The sequence below is a fragment of the Nipponia nippon genome, unplaced genomic scaffold, assembly GCF_047370975.1.
Source record: "Nipponia nippon isolate SJK-2023a ecotype South Korea unplaced genomic scaffold, ASM4737097v1 scaffold_2, whole genome shotgun sequence".
Lineage (NCBI taxonomy): Eukaryota > Metazoa > Chordata > Aves > Pelecaniformes > Threskiornithidae > Nipponia > Nipponia nippon.
The window spans coordinates 123,526,564-123,547,520 of NW_028262336.1; the positions used below are offsets into that span (position 1 = coordinate 123,526,564).

General features: G+C 39.2%; 1 protein-coding gene across 22 annotated transcripts in view; it reads right to left on the reverse strand.

The window, feature by feature from the left end:
- DLG2 (discs large MAGUK scaffold protein 2) overlaps positions 1–20,957 on the reverse strand; it is a 1,061,109-nt gene that overhangs the window by 32,695 nt on the left and 1,007,457 nt on the right. For all 22 annotated transcript variants that reach the window (XM_087758910.1, XM_087758908.1, XM_087758909.1 and 19 more), the window contains one exon: positions 14,718–14,793. In XM_087758910.1, the coding sequence (XP_087615036.1) occupies positions 14,718–14,793 (76 nt within the window). The remainder of the gene's footprint in view (positions 1–14,717; positions 14,794–20,957) is intronic.

Genomic DNA, 20,957 nt, shown 5'->3' on the forward strand with positions numbered 1-20,957 from the left:
TTACCACCTATTTTTAGGCAGGTTTGAGCTAAGCTTTAGCCTAGTTTTTACGTTACATGATTATCTGTATCAGTCGTGTTCTGAGATTGGTCTAGCAGTGTATATGAGCTCATTCATTTTGCTGCTTCTCATCTGCCATGTTTTTTTTTTTTTTTGATTCTTCTCCTTTAAGACCTGTTTTTGGCCTAACTTAAATGAAAAGCCTTCACTTACACAGCATTCCACAAAAATCTACAAAATTTATCAGCAACATTATGGCCCTGGAATCCTCTTCTCTATATTTAATTCACACTTTTTGTATTAGGGACATTCTTTTACTGTTTGATCACTGACTTTAATAAAGGTTTGGGCACTCAAATGCTGTTAAATCTCTACATGTTAAATCTCTCCCATTATATCGAAAAGTCACACTGATACCAGAAAGAAAAGTTTTGGGCTTTAACAGACGCTCAGTGTCATTTCGCCTTTCAAACACACATTTCACCTCTCTGCTTTTACAGTGGGCTTTTTCACTTAGCAGTTAGAAATGCATGATGAATGTGAAGTCTCCAAAACAAACTTTTGAAGACAATCCTGTGTTAGTGTGTTTGCTTTATGTGACAAGTGGTTTTGCAGTTAGCATGGCAGCATGGCCTGGGGAACGTGGGTCAAACCGCACTCTGGGATCTTCTGCCTCGTTGTTCCGTCTGCAATGCCAGGCCCGTAGCGGTGCCCTCCTTACAGGCACTTTGGGGGGACTAGGTCAACACTGTGACCACAGATACCATCACTGAGGCCATGGTGGTTTCTTTTATTAAGATAATGAAGTATACTGAGGTTAAGTGACTTGACCAAGTCTAGAGGAAAGCCAATGCTACTGAGCCATTCTTGCTTTCCTGGTGTAACCACAAACTTGGCCATGGACTGAGTTCACACACACAGAAAGCTCCTAATGACGTCTGTGCAGACATGCGGAAGATAAACTAAGAAGTTGTCAGTGGCAACTGTAAGCCTGGTTGTATAGCGACCACGCAGTATATTCCTTAAGACCTATATCTTTCATTCGCAGTCTGACTACAGAGTTATATGCTGGCAAGCAGCACTTGCCAACTTCTCTGTGTCTTTTTATGAGATGCAGGGGGAAGGATGTCCCTATTCTGTTAAGTTCAACCTTAAATTTTATTAGATACTGCGAGTATTTGGAGGGAAAAAAAAAAGCCTTGGGCTACAGTTATTCCTTATTGACTAGCACCATGATCTGTTTTGATAAGTGAGAACAAACTCTGGGTGAGAAGCAGCTCAGCTGAAGATAACTCTGCTTGCTTAGTTTTCCCATGAAGCTGCAGGGAGATTTGGATCTTGGAAATCCAAAATGAAAAAGTACAAACCTGATTAAAATCTCCATTCCGTCTAGCTTCTGCAGACAGGAGTAGTGTTGTTTAGTATTCATATATATGAAATTTTACTAATCTTTCTTTTAACACTGACTTAATGCCACTTGTCAGCCAGCAACTCAATTTCAATTCCTAACAAAACAACAGTTAAAACCAACACAAACTACCGGGGGAACAGAAAGACTAATAGACTTTCAAGAAAGCATCTAAAAGCAGTATTTCCAATTCTGCAAACGTGTATTTAACTTGATGCAAGGTACAAATCACATCATTAAAAAGGGAGTACTCATCTGTGCTAATTTACATTGCATCATTGTCGGCAGGATTGAAACACCAACATGAAAACCTTGCGTACGTGACAGCCAAGGTCATTTAAAAGTACCTGAAGGTTGTACACAAAGAGGGTGGGAAGGATTTGTTCAAGCGGCACCACCGAAATTAATAGTGTGAAAATAAGAAAGGGCAAAGCTCCTTGACAGTGAAATCAATTTGGATGTAGAATAATCTGCCCCAAGGGAAGTGGAAAAGCCTGGATCATTTTTCACATTTAAAACAAATCTGCTAATCTTAAGTACTATGGGGAATAACACTGCAGTGCTGGGAGAGAAGGGGGCGGCGAAGGGAAAAGAGCTAAACGATAAACCTCTTCCAGCTCTACTGTCTGTGTTTCTGTCATGAGATGCTCATAGATGCAGCACCGCAGAGCTGTGTTGCGGTCCAGCATGGGCTTTGACCACAGTCATATGGGCAGTGTGAAGGTCTTCCTCTCCTTTCTCAAGGCTGTCCCTGGGGTTAAAGTGTATTCAATGTGTGGCAACGTTGTCCCAGATCTTCCTCTACTCTTTTTAATTTTTTTTTCCAAAAAGTAACTTTCCCTCTTAGAGCCGATGTATGCTGTCAGCTACTGATCCTGCTAATAAATCTTTGCGCACATGGACCTGTCTCAGCATCCTTTGTGCAACAGTGATGACAAAAGAGCCTCAGAGATAACAGTAACGTTGGTGGGCACTTGGCAGTTTTGGGACTGTCTGATCACCAGCCCAGACCCATAGTTTTTCCTACAGGGTACACTGTAGGGCCTTTATCAGCATGATCTTCGTTCCACAGTTTTGAGCAGATATTTTCTCGTATCTTTTCCTTAACTCTGATTCCCAGTTGAGTGCTGGTGCTTCCTTAGATTTGCAAATGAAATTGAGGGTTTTGGACTCCCCTATGCAATCTTTTGAATTAATCTCACAAATAAATAAGGCTGGAGAAGGTGTTAGTTATCTGTGCTGTTAAAAAACCCAACTTGCTCCTTTATCACTATTTTTTGTGGAATCATTTATTTGTGCAATCAAGTGCTGTGCACTTGACTTGTGCAAGTGTAAACTACGGCATAAAATGGACCATTGCATAAAAAGAAGAAAGTTGCATAAAGACCTTTATTACTCTTATTTTGTGAAGTAGTAGTGGAGAAAGATTTACAATACCTGCATGCCTTCAAACTATTCATTGAAAGATAACTGGAGCAGACTAATCTTTTGAACTGCCCTTTTGAGTTAAAGGAAGAGTGTTTGCAGTCACAGGTGACTGGTGTAGCAGGCTGAATCATGGCAAAGACCTGGCTCAGGAGTCAGTGAATCATACCGGGCTCATGGTTTTCATTTAAAACATTGATTTATTTAGGCCCTACAGCTAAAGTTATAAAAAATAAAGGCATGGGGAAACAAAAACAAAAAGTCAATCTCTAAAGGACTGGTGTGAGGTTTGTGTAGGAGGTGAAGTTCCTACATCTTCCAGTAATGTACCTCGCACTACCAGTCTCACAGATGGGGATATCAAATTAGATGGACTTTGGCTTTGACCCAGGTTGGCAGTTCCTGTGTCCTTATAACCTCCCAAACGTGGCCTGTGAGTCACTAAGTACTGAACTGCTTGAATTTCAATGAGCCAGAAATAAAGATGTGCGATATAGAGATTGTATCATCTTGATGAGTGTTATCACTTAACTCCACTCTTCTGGAGCTTTGTGTGAAATCTTACTAGAAGAAAACTTTGTTCTGTTTCTAATTCTTTGACAATATCTGTTGCCAATACTATAAATTTTTCTTTTCAACCACTTTTTTTGCAGAAAAGCCAAGTAACTATGACATTATCTAAACATACATGCAAATTTCCTACCATTTAATTCCAGGCATTAGACAACAAGTTATAAAAATAGCACACGCATGAAGTTAATATTAGCATAAAATTCTGCTGGAACAGCTTAGAAGAAAAGCAATTAACTCTCAGCTGTAAACTTTGGTATTCTACCTGTGCTAGCAAATTTTCACTGTGTTAGATTTAATCTGTGACCAATTTTAACATTACACTACATATCTTTACGTTGGTGACCAATTTTAACATTACACTACATATCTTTATGTTGGTGACTCTCTTAAACATTTCTCTTACCGAAGCAGGGATGGCACACACTTGTTGTGGGACAGAAGACACTGATACTATAGTCCCTAACATTATGGCCACCTAAGAAACAATATTATCTTATAAATAAATTCCACACAATTATCAGGCTGAAGAAACTGGAAAATCTATGAAATATATGCATGTAAATTGCTCATTAACTGAAGAATGACTTCATCAGTATTTTCTTTGACTGACAAGCTGCCAATAGGCAGAAATATTTTTCACCATCTGGATCAAGTTCAACCCCAAAGCCTTTATTTCTCACATTTGCTACTCTATTCTATTATGCTTACAAGTTGCAGATCTTTGGAATTTGTACTTCTCAATAAAATGCAAAATGGTTTTTCTTCTTTTTTAACTGGAAAACAGAACCAAAGGTTTTTTACTTCAGTATTTTTTTTAATTTGAAAGAGAAACTTCTACTGGATTTTTAAAAGAAAGCTATGAATCCATATTTCTTCGCTGCAGCTGAGTAAAAGACTCAAATTTGACTTGACAGTATTTTTCACAATTTCTAGAACTGTTTCACCACTTTAAAAAGCCAGGTTCCTTAAGGCATGCCGGTTCCCTGCTAGAGTCAACCTTGCTACCGTGGCATAAATTAAAACTGAATACTCACTTGTTTTCCTTTACTTTCAACTGGGACCGGGGCCCAACAGGCATTATTATTAAATTATTGCATGTCTTTGTGGAGTGCCTCAAGATATCCTAGAGCAATAAGACACTGTACAGTTAAATTTTCCTGGCTATGTGCTGTTTTATCATCTGAATTTCATTTGATTACTTCAGCACATGAGTGAACTAGATGCTGATGACAGCAGTATTTCTAATGTACCTTGCAGAAATGCTGAGCGAAATGCGTTCAGCTCAAGGGGAATGGTCAGAGCAGCCCAATAATATGGGCTCAGGTCAAAACAGATGTGCAGCCAGCGTCCACTGCCTGGCACCAGCTCCAGCTGTCTTGAAACGTGAAGACAGGACTGTGGAGGATGTGAAAATGCAGGAAACACCAAGGGCAGCTGGACAAATGTGACCCAGCTTTTCCTCTGGCAAGGGGAGAAGATGTCTCCTCCAAGATCCAGGCTGCAATAGCAGGAATGATGATGAGATCTGATTCTTGCATGACACCCAATGCTGCCCCCATTTCTGAGGTCTTGCAGCCTTTTCCAGAACTTAAATCCAACAGAGAGAAAACGAGAAGCAAGACAGCAACAAAGCCAGATGGAGAAGAGCAATTTATTCCTCCTCCCTGCACTGGGCAGTTTCACATCAAAGCTCTGGAGAATATCCTCAGACCTACTAATGCCCTGTGCCAATAAAAAGTCCTTGTGCAGAAAATATCTCTGCTCAGTAATTTGCTTTCAATAATGTGACCAGCTTTTTTTGACCTCTTATAAAGACCGATCTATAAGAATGAGTTGATGAGGAATTTGTGCAACATGATTTCACATTACTTTTTTATCCTTGTCATTAATTTCCATTTTATCACAGAGGAGCATTCTTGAATGACTGCTAAAGAGTAACAACTAAATTCCAATATTGCAGAAACAATGGTTTTGTAAAAGATTTTATGTCAATTAGGAATGGAGATGTAAAACCAGAAATTTTATGACATGAACAATTTCCAAAGCTTATTTTAAGTTGCACACATGAAAAAAATGTTCTTGTTCTCTTGTTACAGCAAAGCAAATTTCAATCATTCTGAGACGGGGGAGTGTACAGTAAAATGCTGATTCACAACTCCTGCGACTAAATGACATGCAGAATGATTTTCTATAAAAAGCTCAGTTCTGAGTAGAAGGGGGTTTTCTTGTCTGTAATTTTTCCACCTGTAGGTATACAAGCAAAGTTCAGGAGCCTGCACTATCTCCACAGCAACAGCATCATTCGTATTGACACCTCAGGAGCTGTAAGCTGAGCTAGGCAGAGGGCTTACCCCATGCATTTCTAGATAGCTGTGCCTAACCTAACCTAACCTAACCTAACCTAACCTAACCTAACCTAACCTAACCTAACCTAACCTATCCAGGCATTTGTATTTTGCACTTGGCAAAGTGGTAATGGAAGAGTATATTCAGAATACCTGTTACAAGTGCCTAGTTTATTCACTGCAACTACTAGTGCAAAGATTAGTCCAGAAGAAATGGCTGAGATGTCTACATTGGCCATTTAAACTGCACAGTTTGAATAAGGCCCTGTGGTTCTTAAAGTTCAGATTATCATGTCTGATCAGGATAAAGCAGATAAGGACTGCAAATCCTTCTCACACCTTAGCCTTGTGAAGCACTGAAGGGCCATAACCCTGTCGCACCGTGTTGTGAAATGGCTGCTATGTTTTTTAGAAGGTGCACCCAGTTAAGGCTCACAGAAATGGGATCCACCACACCTAGCTTTAAACATTTAACCTGTATGGACCTGGGGCAGAGTAGTGACCCCCGGTTCCCTTTACAGTCAGGGCATGATTCGTCACATGTTTTAGGCAACAGTGGCAGGCTGGTGCTCTTGACCATGAAGAAAGGAAGAGCTGTTCACGTTGGGATTTTTGAGGTGGAGAAATAATAATTTAGGAGACAGCAAATTCATATTAAAAAAAATAAGCTAATGTTTTACAACATTTACAGAATTGTCCCACCATCATGTGTAAATAATATTTCTGCAGGAAGCCATATTTCAGGCTTTCCAGTTGCGCAGGTAAAATATTTTTGTGACAGGTAAAAGCCAAGCTAGAACATTACAACCCATATCTGCATGTGCTCGCTAGGCATTTTCCAGAAGCTTATAAATAGATGCCTAATGGAAGCATATTTTAGCTAGAAATTATCACTCTAAGCAAATTATTTTTAATATCAGTGGGTGTCCAATAATTGTCTGGCACTGAGACAATAAATAGTTTTTGTTTTGTGCAAATTGCAATGTGTTTGTTGGAGTGTTATTGAAAAGTCATTTTGTTTATACAGCTGAGGCTACACTGTGAACCATTCTGGATGCTAAATGTTACTAGGAATGATAAAATGTTATTAGGAATCAGATCAGATCAGAGTGAAATACTCTTTTTTTTTTTTTTTTTAGTGCCTGCCTAAGTCAAAGTTTCTCTTCAAATGTCTCTAAGCTGGGGGACTGAATTCATATTCTAACTTTTTACTCTAGTTCATGTCTGCTATTTTTAATGTGACTAAAATGATATAACAACCCTTAGCAAAAACCACATACTAGGGCTCAGGTCAACTTTTACTGCCTTTAATGGGAAGCTCTTTGTCTTCGATACATTAGAAACACGATGTAATGGAAGTAGAAGAGAATACTTAATTCAATTGATACTGCAAGTGGAAGTAGCACCAAGGAATGGAAAAAGATTTTTAAACTAAAATTTAATTACACAGCAAAGACTGACATTTTAATTCTAATGATCAAAATTAGTCAGAATTGACAGTATAAGCCTTATGTTAAGGAGTATAAACCATTAGTATAAGCCTAACATTATCTTTTGCAGCCTACTGGTAGCAAATGCTGTTCAAAATGTCATAAGAAAGGCAAGCTAGAAAATTTTGGACCAAACTAAAGTGTTTTGATAGTCACAGAACAAAATAAACAGCAACTCAGTCCTGGTTTTTCCCGATCTCATCTGGGATCATATCGGTGGAACGTGTGTCTGCAGGACAAGTAGGTTCAATAAACTCCCACAGCCCGTGGTCCTTGCCAGGGCTGTGCTGTCTGTTTGCTTGTGCCATGCCTTGCGTCTTGCCCATCCCACCTCACCTTACTGACGTGGCTTTCTGGCTTGTTTGGCCCTGACTCATCACTACAGACTTTCTTGGAACCACAGGGCTGTGGACCAACCTTGGTTGCTACCACCAGACTTGCTGTTTGTGCCCTGGGACTGCCCTAGACTGCACCCCTCGTTGTTGAGCTGATGGCGCCCTTGGGTCCCGGTGGAGCAGCCGTCTCCTGCTGCTCCCCAGTCCACCACATCCAGGTTATTGTCCTCCAGCTGCTACCCTGGGCAACAGAGCTGACTGCAGTTCACTCTGCCCTCTTTAACCCAACGTCTTTGAAAATAGCAGTAAGTGTAGAAATAGAACAACAACATTGCAGCTGCATTATTCACTGGCTGCTCCTTAAAAACTACAATAGTGGCAGGCTAGAAAAAACATAAAAGGGCTGGATTACGCAGGCAGGTACATACAGGCAGATTGCTCCCAGGCACATTGCTCCCAGGCAATGTACCTCTAGTTCCCAAAGATTACAGCTACACAAGACATCATTTTTCTAAGCAACGGTCGGAATACCAGTTGGAGGCCAAATTTATAGCTGAGATGAGCACTTACTCCAGCAAGAGTACTCTGATTTCTTTGAAGAATAGCCCACAGGCAGCTGTTCCCATTAAATAGGAGTGAGAAATTAGAAAGACTGGGAGAACAGAGAAAAGTCAGGCTAGATCGGTAAGGAGGGATAAATCTGGCTGAAACCAAGAATAAAGAATATTTAATTGCGTGTCAGTGCCTAAGCCACCTTCACTAACCCTCCTCCATATCATCCTTGTGGGTAGGTGTATGCTGCTTAATTTATGTTCAACCTCTCTTCTTCTTAGTAAATCACTCCACCTGTGATCCCACACATTCTGGTGTTTGACACTTCCATTATCTTTTCTCAGTGTCTGTTGCTATTTTCTGATCACCAAATTTAGAGGGAGAAAAAAAGGCAGAGGCCCCTCCTTTTCTCTCTTCATACATGTACATATGGACAAATACACACCAACGTGGACAGAAATGCTGTTCCCAGTCCAGTATCTCTCCTTTCACTACCATTTTGCTACTGACTGGAGGGAATTCAGAAAGCAAATATGATTCAGCAATTGAGTGGATTACTTTATAAGGAAAACTGATGGGTAAATGAGTGCAATTACTGGGACATGTCAGAGGATCTTCTCTTTCTCCGTCAGTGCAATGGAACCCACTGGCGAGCGTGCGTTACCAGGCTCTCCAAATCAGCAACCAACTCCACAATGAAGATGCAGGTTTTCAAACATGCTCAGATTGCAGATTTTCTTCTGCTTCTATTATTGTCCCAGTACTAATCACTTTAGGAAATCCATTCATTACGTCAAATATTTTTAGAAGAGGAGTGCAAAGAAAAGTTGGCAAAAATACGCTGAATATGTGGAAAATTTTCTGATTATGGACTACAGAACAGTTTCGCACTAAAAGTGGTGAAACTTTATACTTAGAAAACTTAAGCCTAATTAAACACTGATACATTAGAAACAGTCTTCGACTGGCAGAAAGAGAGGATAGATAGTCTAATACATCTTTATACTTTCTAATTTCTGAGACTCAGGGATTCAGTTGGGATTATCACCTTTTCCTCTGCATTGATGCACCCAGCTGTGCCGTGGTGAACCACTAGCACAGGTGCTGTACCTGAGCCCAGGGCAGCTGTGACTGCAGTTTCTGCTTGGTGAAGATGAAGACAAATAATCCAGCCTTCATATGCATTGATAGAGGAAGAAATAACAACAGGCTTAAACTGCAACAGTTTAGCCATTTCTAATGATGAAGAGAGTGAAGGACTGGAGTGGACTGTTTGGGAAGAATATGAAATTTCTGTCGTGGCAGGTCTTTAAGTAGAGATTAGACAAATCTGCCAGACAGGAGGCAGGTACAGATGATTCCCTCAGTGCAGGAGGTGGACTCGGTGACCACCTGAGGTTCCTTACAGACCAGTTTTTCTCTGATTTGATGACTCGTGCTGAAAATACCATGATTTTCTAGAGCATAAATTGTTTGGAAATAGGTGGGTTGGGGTTTTTTTTCCCCAAATACTTAATAAGCTGTCAAAATGCGTGCTGTGTATGAAGTCCTGACAGTCATTGAATTTTGACATTTGGAGGAGAGGTGCATTGAGTATGCAGAGGGTTTTATTTACACCACAATATTGAGTTTGCTATCTCAGTCAATTTTAGCTTTTTCCTTTCATGCCTCAGTGCAGTGTTGCTAAAATGACAATAAAGCAAGACATTGCAGGCAGGGCTGTGGGATCCGTAAACAGAATCTGTTCATAAGAAATATTATTAAATGCTATCAAGCTTCTGACTGTCATAATAAATACATTCCGAGGCATTTGAAGGGGCAGGTTGAGTGCAATGTAGGTGATCTGACTGGATTATGAAGAGAACTGTGGATGACGAGATAACTGAATAGAAAAAAGACTAATGGATAGTGATGGAGCAATATGGTGTGGGTCACAGCCCAGGACCTGCACTGCTGATATGCAGCAGAGCTGCCGGCAGAGATTTTGGATTTTCTCGGCAGGCACCTTGTCCCCATTCGGCACCCCGCTGAGCAGCCTCACTGGTCCACTAATCATGGACTGAACACCCCGCCACGCACCCTGACACACGCATTAAAAAATGAAAGATTGTGAGAGGCATGTCATTTATTCCACTGGGAATAGAAACTGGGTATTTGTCCATAAGACAATGTTCTGGAGTCACTGGCCAAACAAGACATGAAATGAAAAGGCATATGGTATAAAAAAAACAGTTCTCTGTATAACATTAAGTTTTACCTAAACGTTATGCATCAAGATAGTGCAACATTTCTCTGGGAAAAGGCAACATCCATGAATATTAGAAAAAAGGTGAGATGCTGATAAAGGTCTTTCCAAGAGCTACAGTTTCCACTACAAAAATATTTTCAAGAGACAGTCAAGAAAGAGTATATGATCTGACAGGGAGAAAAGCAAAAAAGGTGCTATTTTTGTCTCCTCAAAGACTGGTTGTAATTACAACAGTTGAGAAAAAAGCAGATTCCTGGCTTGTCTCTTTTCCCTCTGTAATATTTCCATCATTGTTTGACATTTTTTTGATTCAGTAAAAATCTGAAAAGCCCTCAACCACTGTGGGTTTTAGGATTAGAAAAGGAAAGGCTATTCTTGTTCAGCCTGAAGCCTATGGTATGGGGAACTACCAAGAGTTCAGTATGCTGCTTTGGCAGATATATAACCCTGCTCACAGCTAATGGCATGTTCTGCTCCTTTTGGCACAAAGGTGAGCATCAGAAAATACTTGGGATATGATCTTGAGTTCAACATAGCACAAAACACACTTTTTAAGTTTGTGCTCACATAACTCCTGCAGCTTCCTCCAGCATAAATATCAGACATAAACCTTTGGGCTGCTCTGTTTTCCATTGGTTATCCATAGACCAGTGGGCCCCATAGACTGAGACAGCAAATGCTTAGGAAATCGTAACTGTGTTATCTTATCTTCATTTATCTTTTTTATGTCTGAAACTTTAAGGTAGCCAGTGTCCTGGAAACCCTGCCCTTTGCTGCAGTAGCACAGAGCAGCCATAGGGAACCAGAAGGGTGGACTGGTTGCTTTGATACTCCAGCCACCTTCAGTAACGATGCGAAAAGCTGGTGAAGATCATTACTACAATTATATGAATGAAGCTAGAGATTGGACTTGGTCAACACAACTGAAGCACAGTCTTTGGTTGGTGAAATGAAGCTGTTTCTACCAGTATTTGTATTCTTTTCCTTATTACACAGGTGTTAGCATCTCTAATTGGTTTGATATCTTTAAAAATGTTAATAGGACCTAGAATTCTGATGATGTCTTTGAACCTGAGCAAATAAGTTTCTTTTGGTCAAAACAAACAGAACATGAAGGAAAAGTAGTCCTATTGGGTTAAACCAGAGATCCAGTTAGCCCAGTAGCTTTTTCTGAAGTTGTCCAATAACAGATGTTTAAAAGAAAAATTAGAAGAAATATGGTCCTTCCCCTTTTATAACCCCTCTGCTTCTTGAAATCAACAATTCCTATGTCCTGAGTTACATGACAAAAGTGTTAAAAGTTTTCATTGGTTCCATTGCTTGCTAGCTTACCTAATTCCTTTTTAACTTATTTATTTTTTATACAATATCCTGTAATAATGAGCATCAGAATTTAATGATGCATTTATGGAAAGGTACTATCCATTGCCTGATTTAAACTTGAGACCAGAAGATTCTACTGGAGCTCCGTAACTGTGATTCACATTCCCTGTTTTCATATCCATCCTGATTTTGTAGACTTTAATTTCACAAGCCATGGACTGGAGGAGTCCAATGAAATGAGTTAAAAGTGATATAAATATTCTAAATTGCATTTTTAAAAAATGCTGAACTCATTTTCTAGATGAGGTAATGCACCCAAGTTTGGCTTGAAAAAGAGGAACTTTTGGGCCTTTGAAAAGATTATCCTTTAGCTATCCCTGCTAACAGGTTTGTCAATTGTATTGCTGAGTGTTCCTTTTTAGTGAGAGACAAGAAGCTGATCAGCTGCAAATGTCACACCATCTGCAGTACTTTCTTTGTACCTTATCTCTGGGTTTGGGATTAAAAATGAGGCATAAACAGATGAAAATACATAATATTTTTAAAACTTGTGGAATAACTAGACAGTTCATATTTTAAAATCATAGAAAGAAGTTATCTCAAAGAAGTTTTGGCACTATCTCATAAAACATTTACTATAGTTTATTAGGTCTTAAACATTGCTTCTATAGGGGAAGAAAGGAATCAGGGCCAGCAAGATGCTTCAAGTAAAATCATAACAGGATAAACCTTTTACCTGTGCAAAAAACCCCAAGCATTCTCTGTATTCAGTTAAATTTTGTTAAAAAATGCTTCCATGCACATCTCCTGGCCAAATTTAGAAATATCACATAAAACGTTATTCTCCCAATTTCATCTTTAGAGTAAATTCAGATAGTACCACTTGCCCACGTGGTCATGAGCAAAAAGGTGCAACAGATACACAGAAGCCTGATTTTTATCTTGAATTTCAGCTTGATTTCCAAACAGAAGTGTTCTCCAGGGCTTAATGCAGCCCTGTTTATCTGGACTGAATCTCTTCCAGATAAAAAAGTAAAGCATGCGCTGTTAGACAGCTTACACCACTTTTTGAACACTGAAAGAGTAACTGGAAATGCTGATCCGTAAAAAGCACATACATATACGTGTACTCAAACACCTCATTTTACATGCTGATGCTTAATTTAACAGTGAACACTTTTCCCCTCTATGCTCTTTCAAACACAAGCCCTGAAATTATGGGATTTTTTTTTTTTAATAGACAAAAGCAAATTTCAGCAAATACTAACAATAGAAAGTGTGCTCCCAAATGGGTGCAACGGTTGTGGTCTGAAGCAATTTCCTAAACACTGAAACAAACATTGATGTGAGTGGCTGGAAGATTAATGTTACACTGATGACAAAAATGGAAAAACAATTCAGGGAATCAAGAGGTAATTAAATTCTTGACAGACTCACTTGAATAAGGACCATTAGTTATATGAATAAATTATTCCCCTGAGGCTTTGCTTATATACAGGAAATAGACATTGAACAAGTGATTTCATTGGCAATATAAAGCTTATTATCTCCCAAAATAAATGGCAACATTAATTTACAGGGTTGCAGAGAGTGGTCATTTCAAACTAAAAATTGGAGTTCTGACTCCTGAAGAAATGTAATGAGATGAATAAGTCCTTTCGCAATGAAGTTTATATATATTTTATATCAAGTTATCTTCATGTGCAAATAGTATGCAGAGGCTGACCTCTGATTCCACGTACCCTATAAATCTGGAAAACTGGTTTCAGTCAGTGCAATTATTCTGCATTTGCATTGAACTCAGGAACTGTTCTGTAGAGCAGTAACAGGGTAGTATTTGCAAGTTGGAAATATTATTTTGCTGACATGTAGAGGCCTGGGACCCACTGCACTAGGAACTGCATGTTCATGGCAAGAGGAACTTCTTACCCTGCTAATCTGTTACAGTTTAAGTGAAAGGACAGAATAAAGTGGGATAAAGGAAGTAGTAGTATTCCCATTACAGAGGGAAATGAAGCAAGAAAAGATTAAGAATGAGGAAGGGTCCTGCTGAACCACTTGGTTTTGTCCCTTCCTAGCACCTACCTACGACTATGTCCTCTCATCACCCAGTTTTGGCCCTGCCCTGTGTTTTCTGCAGCCAAACAGGACTTTTTGCTAATGGTTTCTGAAGCTCTGTCTCTTGGTTTGCTCACAGAAGCCCTCAGCTGTGAATCCCATGTATGCCAACTGGACTGTTTTCAAAAATAAATCCCCGCAAATGTAATGTCAAGTATTTACTACTGCTACAAATGCAAGCTACACTTCAGCAGAAAAATATACCTCAACAGCCAGGACTGCGGGCATTTCTCATGCATAACTCTTGCCAGCCAGACGGCAACGTACACAATATTAGACATCAGGCTAGTGAAAACTGTTGCCTGTTGGGCACAATAAAGCGTTGCTGCAGAGCGGTAACAGCAGGAAGGCTGTTCTGTCCAGATAGTGCTGGTGGAAGGGAACGTGCGTGTTTTGTGTTGGCTGGCCCGTCGTGCCTGCTGTGAAACACACCTGTGTTCAATGTCTGTCACAACTGCCAAAGCAGAACATCCAAAACCTAAATTTTGCATCTGGGACTCTTAAACTTCCAACTTTTTGTTTGAGATTTAGCAGCTTTTGAAGCCAGGGAACGAACTTACACTTCTTGCCCTATTTCATTAAACAATTATCCGTCTAGATTGGTTTTTAACATCTTTTCTTCTCTATCCATCATTTAACTACATTCACAGCTATCACAGAATGCTCTTTATTTTCTCAGTATCTTCCAATTAGGATGCTCTGTCAGTCAGTATTATTATAAAAAGAATGTTTAATTATTTAGAAGATTATATCATACTATGCTCCTGTCTATATTTCACTATACTCCAGGTCTTGGTTGCAACAATCTAAATACTCCTTATGTCGCTAAAATTTTCTCAACTCTGAAACTCATAAAACAATTACAAAGTGCAATTTCAAAAGGTTTCATTATTTACGTACCCCTTTTGCATCAATTACACCAGGTTTCGCGTTGAATTTCACTGTCTTCAAACGTGCACGCTCCTTTCTTTCAACTCTGGGGAAAACACAAATAAAGAAACACATGTTGATTTTAGCAGCGTTTTGTACAATGTTTGATATCTGATCTCCCAAGACCATTGGTGGCTTACTATGCATAAAGTGAGCATTTAAAGCAAATTTCATAAATTGGAAAGAGAGAGGCATCAGGTCGCTTCCGCAGCCAAGCAGCAGTTTTCAGGCAAACACGGGACTGGATTCGAGGAGCCCTGGCTGTCCTACACCAGCAGAACAGCACTCCGTCCCAACACCCATGGGAGTGCAGTAAAAGCATGTTAAAGACAGATTTACCCTCTCTAATTTAAGCTGTCCAAAAATCAGGCAACATTTAGAGTTCTTCTGTGGTCAGAGGAATGAAACAAGGACAGAGAGAATAAGCTGTTCATCTTGGTGCTTTCAGGTGTGCACTTTATGACGGAATAAATTTCTCTCTGTGCAGGCACATTTTTGTCTTCCTATAGAGGGAACTTTGATTCCCTAGCTTACATAAATTATGAACTTTTAGATCATCCAAATAAGGTAAAACAAATCCCGCTATTTCTGAATCTATTTTTTTTTCTTAAAAAGCCATGGTTTCAGAGTCATGAACTGCTTAAAAAATACCTTAAAATACTTTAAAATTAGCTTGAAATGCCTTACAAAACAGCATGTGACACACAGCCATGGTGAATGGTGTCTAAGCTCCTGGCAAATGCAAAGTAAAAAGGATGAAGTTTCACCTGATGGGTTAAGAAGATGCAAGAAATGGCCGTTGTTGGAAAGGAGAGTCTTTCTCCTTTTCCTCACCACTGTCCCATTTCCCATTGCTCCCAGCAGTGCCCCTCATTGCTGCCTTCTCCACAGCAGAAAAGTAACCACGTAATAAAAGTGAATAGGTTGTAATGGTTTTAAAGAGTTAATCAGCTGACTGAAATGATCCAGCAGCTTGTCTGGGGAAGAGGGGAAGGAGGGAAGCTCCTTTCTCATCCTTCAGAGCAAGCTTTGCCTTGAATCTCAAATAAAAACAGAGAATTTCTTACTAACCTGAGTTTGAGGGAGGTACCTAGAAGATTTCCAGGGGCCAACGTGTTATTGGGCAATCCTTAACAAATGTGTTAGGTATTTTAAGTTTTCTCAAATTACCTCAAATCCATAAACCAACACTCACCATGCACCTGCAGATGGTCTGCCCATAGCTTTGCAGAGCCCTTTGCACATGATCACTGTTTAAATCTTAGGTTCTGCAATACCGACTTTACAATACCACAGATTTTTAAGCGTCTTGCCCTCAGCTCAACTGAAGTAATTTTGAGTATGCTATCACTGGAAAGTTTTTCTTGTTTTAAGAACCTTATTCACAAATGTATTTCAAATTTGTCTTCTGAAAGATGGAGGTGTGCTATTTGTTGCAATATTTAAGTACAGAGAAACTTTCTTGAGGCTTTGATTACTTAAAACTAGACAGTTTTGCCAGAAAGAGCATTTCAGAGGAGATGAGCTCAGGGGCAGAAGAGCTATTTTCAGCTCCTCTAAAACACTGTGAATTGGGTAGATGGTCTTATTTAAACCATACCCTGCACAAACATCTGCAAGCAGATAGAATGAAAAGAATTTGTTTATCTGACTCATTTCAGTGAAGACCTCATTGTGAGTGGGTAGTTCTGAAAACAAAGATGGAGAGGTTCGCATTACAAAAAAGCGTGGCCAAACAGGAGAGGACACAAACGATACATTTCAGGGGTTTTTCTTTGGGCTGGTTCTTGTCTGGCCTCATGAACTGACCACCCATTAGCAGGTGGATGCTTTGGGTGAGCTCATCTTCAAGAGCAGTTTAATACAAATGAATCTAGTATGCGTTCACCAAGACTGTCACACGAGATGAACCGAAGTGCTGAAAAGGAGGGCAAAAAGGACATGTGCTTTGAAAGCTCAGTCCTGATCTGAGCTGAAAAACCAGAGCACGCAGCCCCTGTGAGCCCACCTCCTGGGGCCTTAGGGCCCAAACTGCAGTGTGGTATGACTCAAAACTTGGCTTAGTCTGTACAGTTCTGGTATTCATATATTTAAAGTTGAAATGCTCCAATGAAAAGCCTCACAAGTTATTTGGTCCTGATATCCATAGCTTCAGTAAACACAGCTTGAGAGAGGCGTTGTTATATTGTATGTGCAATGCCTTCAGAGTGAGAAAATACTGAGATCGAAAAAATTCTCTTTGAGAGAGAAACACATATCAAAATCATTGGCAACGAGCTGATGCCAGACAAATTAATTCTAATGAAAACACAGACAGTTTCACTTTTTAATGCTTAATATGTTTAGTTACTGAAATAATATAGAAGAGGAATGCGTGGCATCTTGATCCATTCGTATCTTAAAGACTGAACAAACGCAAGTTACAGTCCTCAGTATAGAGGGAAAAAAGAGACACACAAGGCATTTATAAAGGACATCGCACTAGATTTCTGTTCCTAAATATTATGGGTCAATAACCTGAATTCCCATTATTCGATGAATGAGCATTATTTTAAAAATCTGTTGGTAAAACTTAAAATCTATTAGCATACTGAAATATATGCAGTAAATATTTTACCTGTGGGAAAACTATATACCCTTAGTATATTTGCAAAGTTCACCATTACTACAAGATTTACATATGTTATATATTTAAACTTTTAACACAGTATGCTTAAATAATAATGCTAGGAATTAAAAAAAAAAAAATCTAAGAAGGAGTGAGCTCTCCCCTAAACAAAATCAACCCCTAAGAAAACAGGTGCAGAGAGAGAAATTTAAAGAAAGGAAGAAGCTATTCATGTCCTTACTCACCTTGACTAATATGGTCATTACTGTAAAAGTGACATTTACTACCTTTGCAAAATCATCTACAGAATCTGTCATCTACTGGCCCAACCAAAAAAATCTGATCATCTACCTATAATTGAAACAGTAACTCTATTTGTCTAAGATTAGGAATTGCTCTAGGAAATCTAAGGAGAATCCTGCAAAGCTAGCTTATAAGAGCTCAATATTATATTTTTATTAGACAATAAATAGCTGGGAAAAAAATGAGGTTTATTATAGCCTCCAGATTGGTCCAGATATGACCCTTTTTCTAACTTTCACAGTTTCCCACAAATGACATTAGAATACATTCCTGCAAATCTCTTGGTTTCTAAGTCTGGGTAGTAAGAATATCTAGTTTCAGATAATTATTTTTTAAAAAACACAAATCCTAGTCTTTTGATAGAATGATAATTAACACAACATGTTTCCTTCTGTCTGAGTGGGCTTATATATTTCCTACTGAAGCACAGTGAATGCTGGTTACTATAGTTACAGTTTAAATTTAGAATAAATGCATTTCTCTGTAAGTGTGGAATATTCACATGGAAACAGCTCAAATGCAGCTTTCAAATTAAATCTATGTTATTAAAAACACATGAACAGTCTTCAACTTAAGCTAGCAGATGAAGTCCCTTGATAGTACCGGTAAGAAATGAAGACTTGAGGCTGTGTAATTGCCTAAATAGGATGGATGCCTTCTGAGAAAATAATTAGCTCAAATGAACACAGTATTCCACTTATTAATCTGTGTTAACATTTAAACTCATTCCAGTCCTGTCTAACTTCCTAAAAGTTCTGCTTTTAACTTCATTTCTTATTCACTGCGTAAAGAAATTTGGAAATTAACCCCGAAGAGTGGATCTTATTTATGAAATTCATCATCTAATTGCATTAGCAGCCATGGAGGCATCGCTGCTTTCTACAGGCATAGCAGACAGATGAGAAGCTGCAGAAACATTCTGCATTGCTTTGAGAAGTATATAAATAATGTCATTAAGTGCCATTAATCCTCCAGGCAAACATACCAACAATGTTCATACATGCTCAGCATGCCTGCTGAATATTACAAACATTTGATAATCTGGTACTGTATTAAGTACTGTACACAGTGTTGCCTCCCATTACAATTTTCCTGACACCTTCCACAGTAAAACTGTTCTCAGTTACTTATAATTTAGCTGAACTGTAAACTTCCAAGCTGAAATTTCATGTGTCTCAGGGTGATTACATTGCCGTTGCTGCCCAAAGTGTCAATGAGTTAGCTGTCAGAGAAAGGCTAGGATAAAATAAATGGTTTTGCCCAGTTTATAATACACTCTTAAAGCACTTCAGCTCAGGTGCTCTACTGCCTTCATGTCTTGGGTCTGGGACTTGAAATGTGGCAGTGGGTTGCTCTGGTATCATGAATATACCTCTCTTTTTCCTGAAGGAATCAACCCAATATCTGAATGTCTGAAAAGCTTTGGTTTTTACATGCTCTGGAGAGCTCTGTTAGCATTAAATTGGTTCTCCAAAGATTTAGCCTTTGTTGAAGTGGTCAGAGTGCAGGACTGCAGTGAACTAAGATGTTCCCGTAATTTCTTATCTGAGCTACTGGGACACTTTTGCCATAGACAGAGCTAAAAAGGTAACTAAAATGAGGGAGACAAAAAGTATGGAATATCAGTTCTTTGAGCATCATTCATCCAGCTCTTAGAAAATGCATCTTAATTATTTTTTAAAAGGAACACTAATTCAAGCACTTTTAGTACTTTTTTGAATCTTCAGTTTTGTAATTGCTACATTTAAAGAAAAATAAACTTGACCCCCTTTTTCCCCAAGACAAAGGGAGTTTAGGCACAAAAAGCCTTTTGCAGCAGCTGACATTTGAATGCCTAAATAGCACACGAGTGTAAATGCTTTACATTGCTTTAGCCAACAGCAAACCTACCATCCCTTGGACAACATTTTGCTTAATCAGCTGAGGAAATTGCTTTTAATGGAAGAAATGTTTCATTTCAGACTGTATCCATTTTTCATTCACTGCTGCTGCACAAAGCAGGATTATGGGGGTTTGTGCAAAAAATAAAGTGAAGGGAGAGGATTGCCATCTGCCAAATTTTCAGAGGCCCAAATTTGCAGCCCTGACTTGCCTGATATAGACATTGCTCCCATGCCCCTTTCTAATTACGTATCTTCTTGATAGAGCTATGCCTAAGGGTTGGAAGAAAGCACAGATATGATTTCCAAAACTACTTCATGGCTCAAGTCCTATTTTCAAAAGTGCCTGGTGGTCACTGCAACTCAATGAGATTTCAAGAAATGTTCAAACACCTACATCCAGAATTTAAATGTGACTTGGGAGCTGAAATGCTCTGAGCCCCAGGTGGAGACAGCATCGCCTAGCACAACTGATGGAGATTTCACCTCCAGCTTTCCACCCACTCTTCAAGTGTAGGTCCCTGCCGAAATACTACTGTGTACAGGGAAATGGTCTAAGACCATCTGAGATCTTGGACAGTTGGAGTATATCCTGTATACTGATTTTCTCTTGAAACCTTTCTTGGTAGTTAACACCTAACAGCCCTTTTTTAAAAAATGGTCATGTTTCATTCTTCTCTTCCCATGTATAGCTAAAAGAGTGGAGAGGTACATTGAAAATACACCTCAGCTTTCAGTGTTTTCTCACTAGCAAGTTCAAGACTTCAGTTCTTTGGGATGCTGTTCCTTTCTGACTCTTCTAAGGAACTTACTACTGGGATGCAGCACCCACTGCTCTGCAATGTCTATCTCTCTTTGCGCTTCTGGGCACAGGTTGGTACTGAAAATGAGCCTCTGGGATTTTTCAAAATGAGACTTTCAGGTCTTTGTGTGCACTGCAAACAAGAAGAAATCAAGCATAACTCAACCAGACATGAACTGTGATCCTCCATTGTTGGGGGTTAATGGACCACTGAGAATTCTGTCAGTGCCTTTGTAAAAGCACTAATGAGTCTTCACAGCGGAGATGTAAAATATCAAGTGAGACATGCTTTAATCTTCAATAACAGGGATCATCACAGTTGTAGAATACAGATGGAAATTACAAACCAGTATTGAGAATCAAATAAAATTGTTACAGTAGCCTAATTTGCACAGATTTGGCACTGAGGTGCTCTGCAGAATGAGTTATTTTCAAATGCAGCGTGAGAACTGTAGTAAGGAGAGTTATCAAATAGAAGAATGCAACATAAAATGGATACTTGAAAGACCTTGCTATATTTTATATCTTCGTTAACGTGTTTCTTCTTGTCTTGCTTTGCTATTTCTGGGTCATCCACATTATATTTGTTTTGCCTGCCCATCAAGTGAAAGATAAGT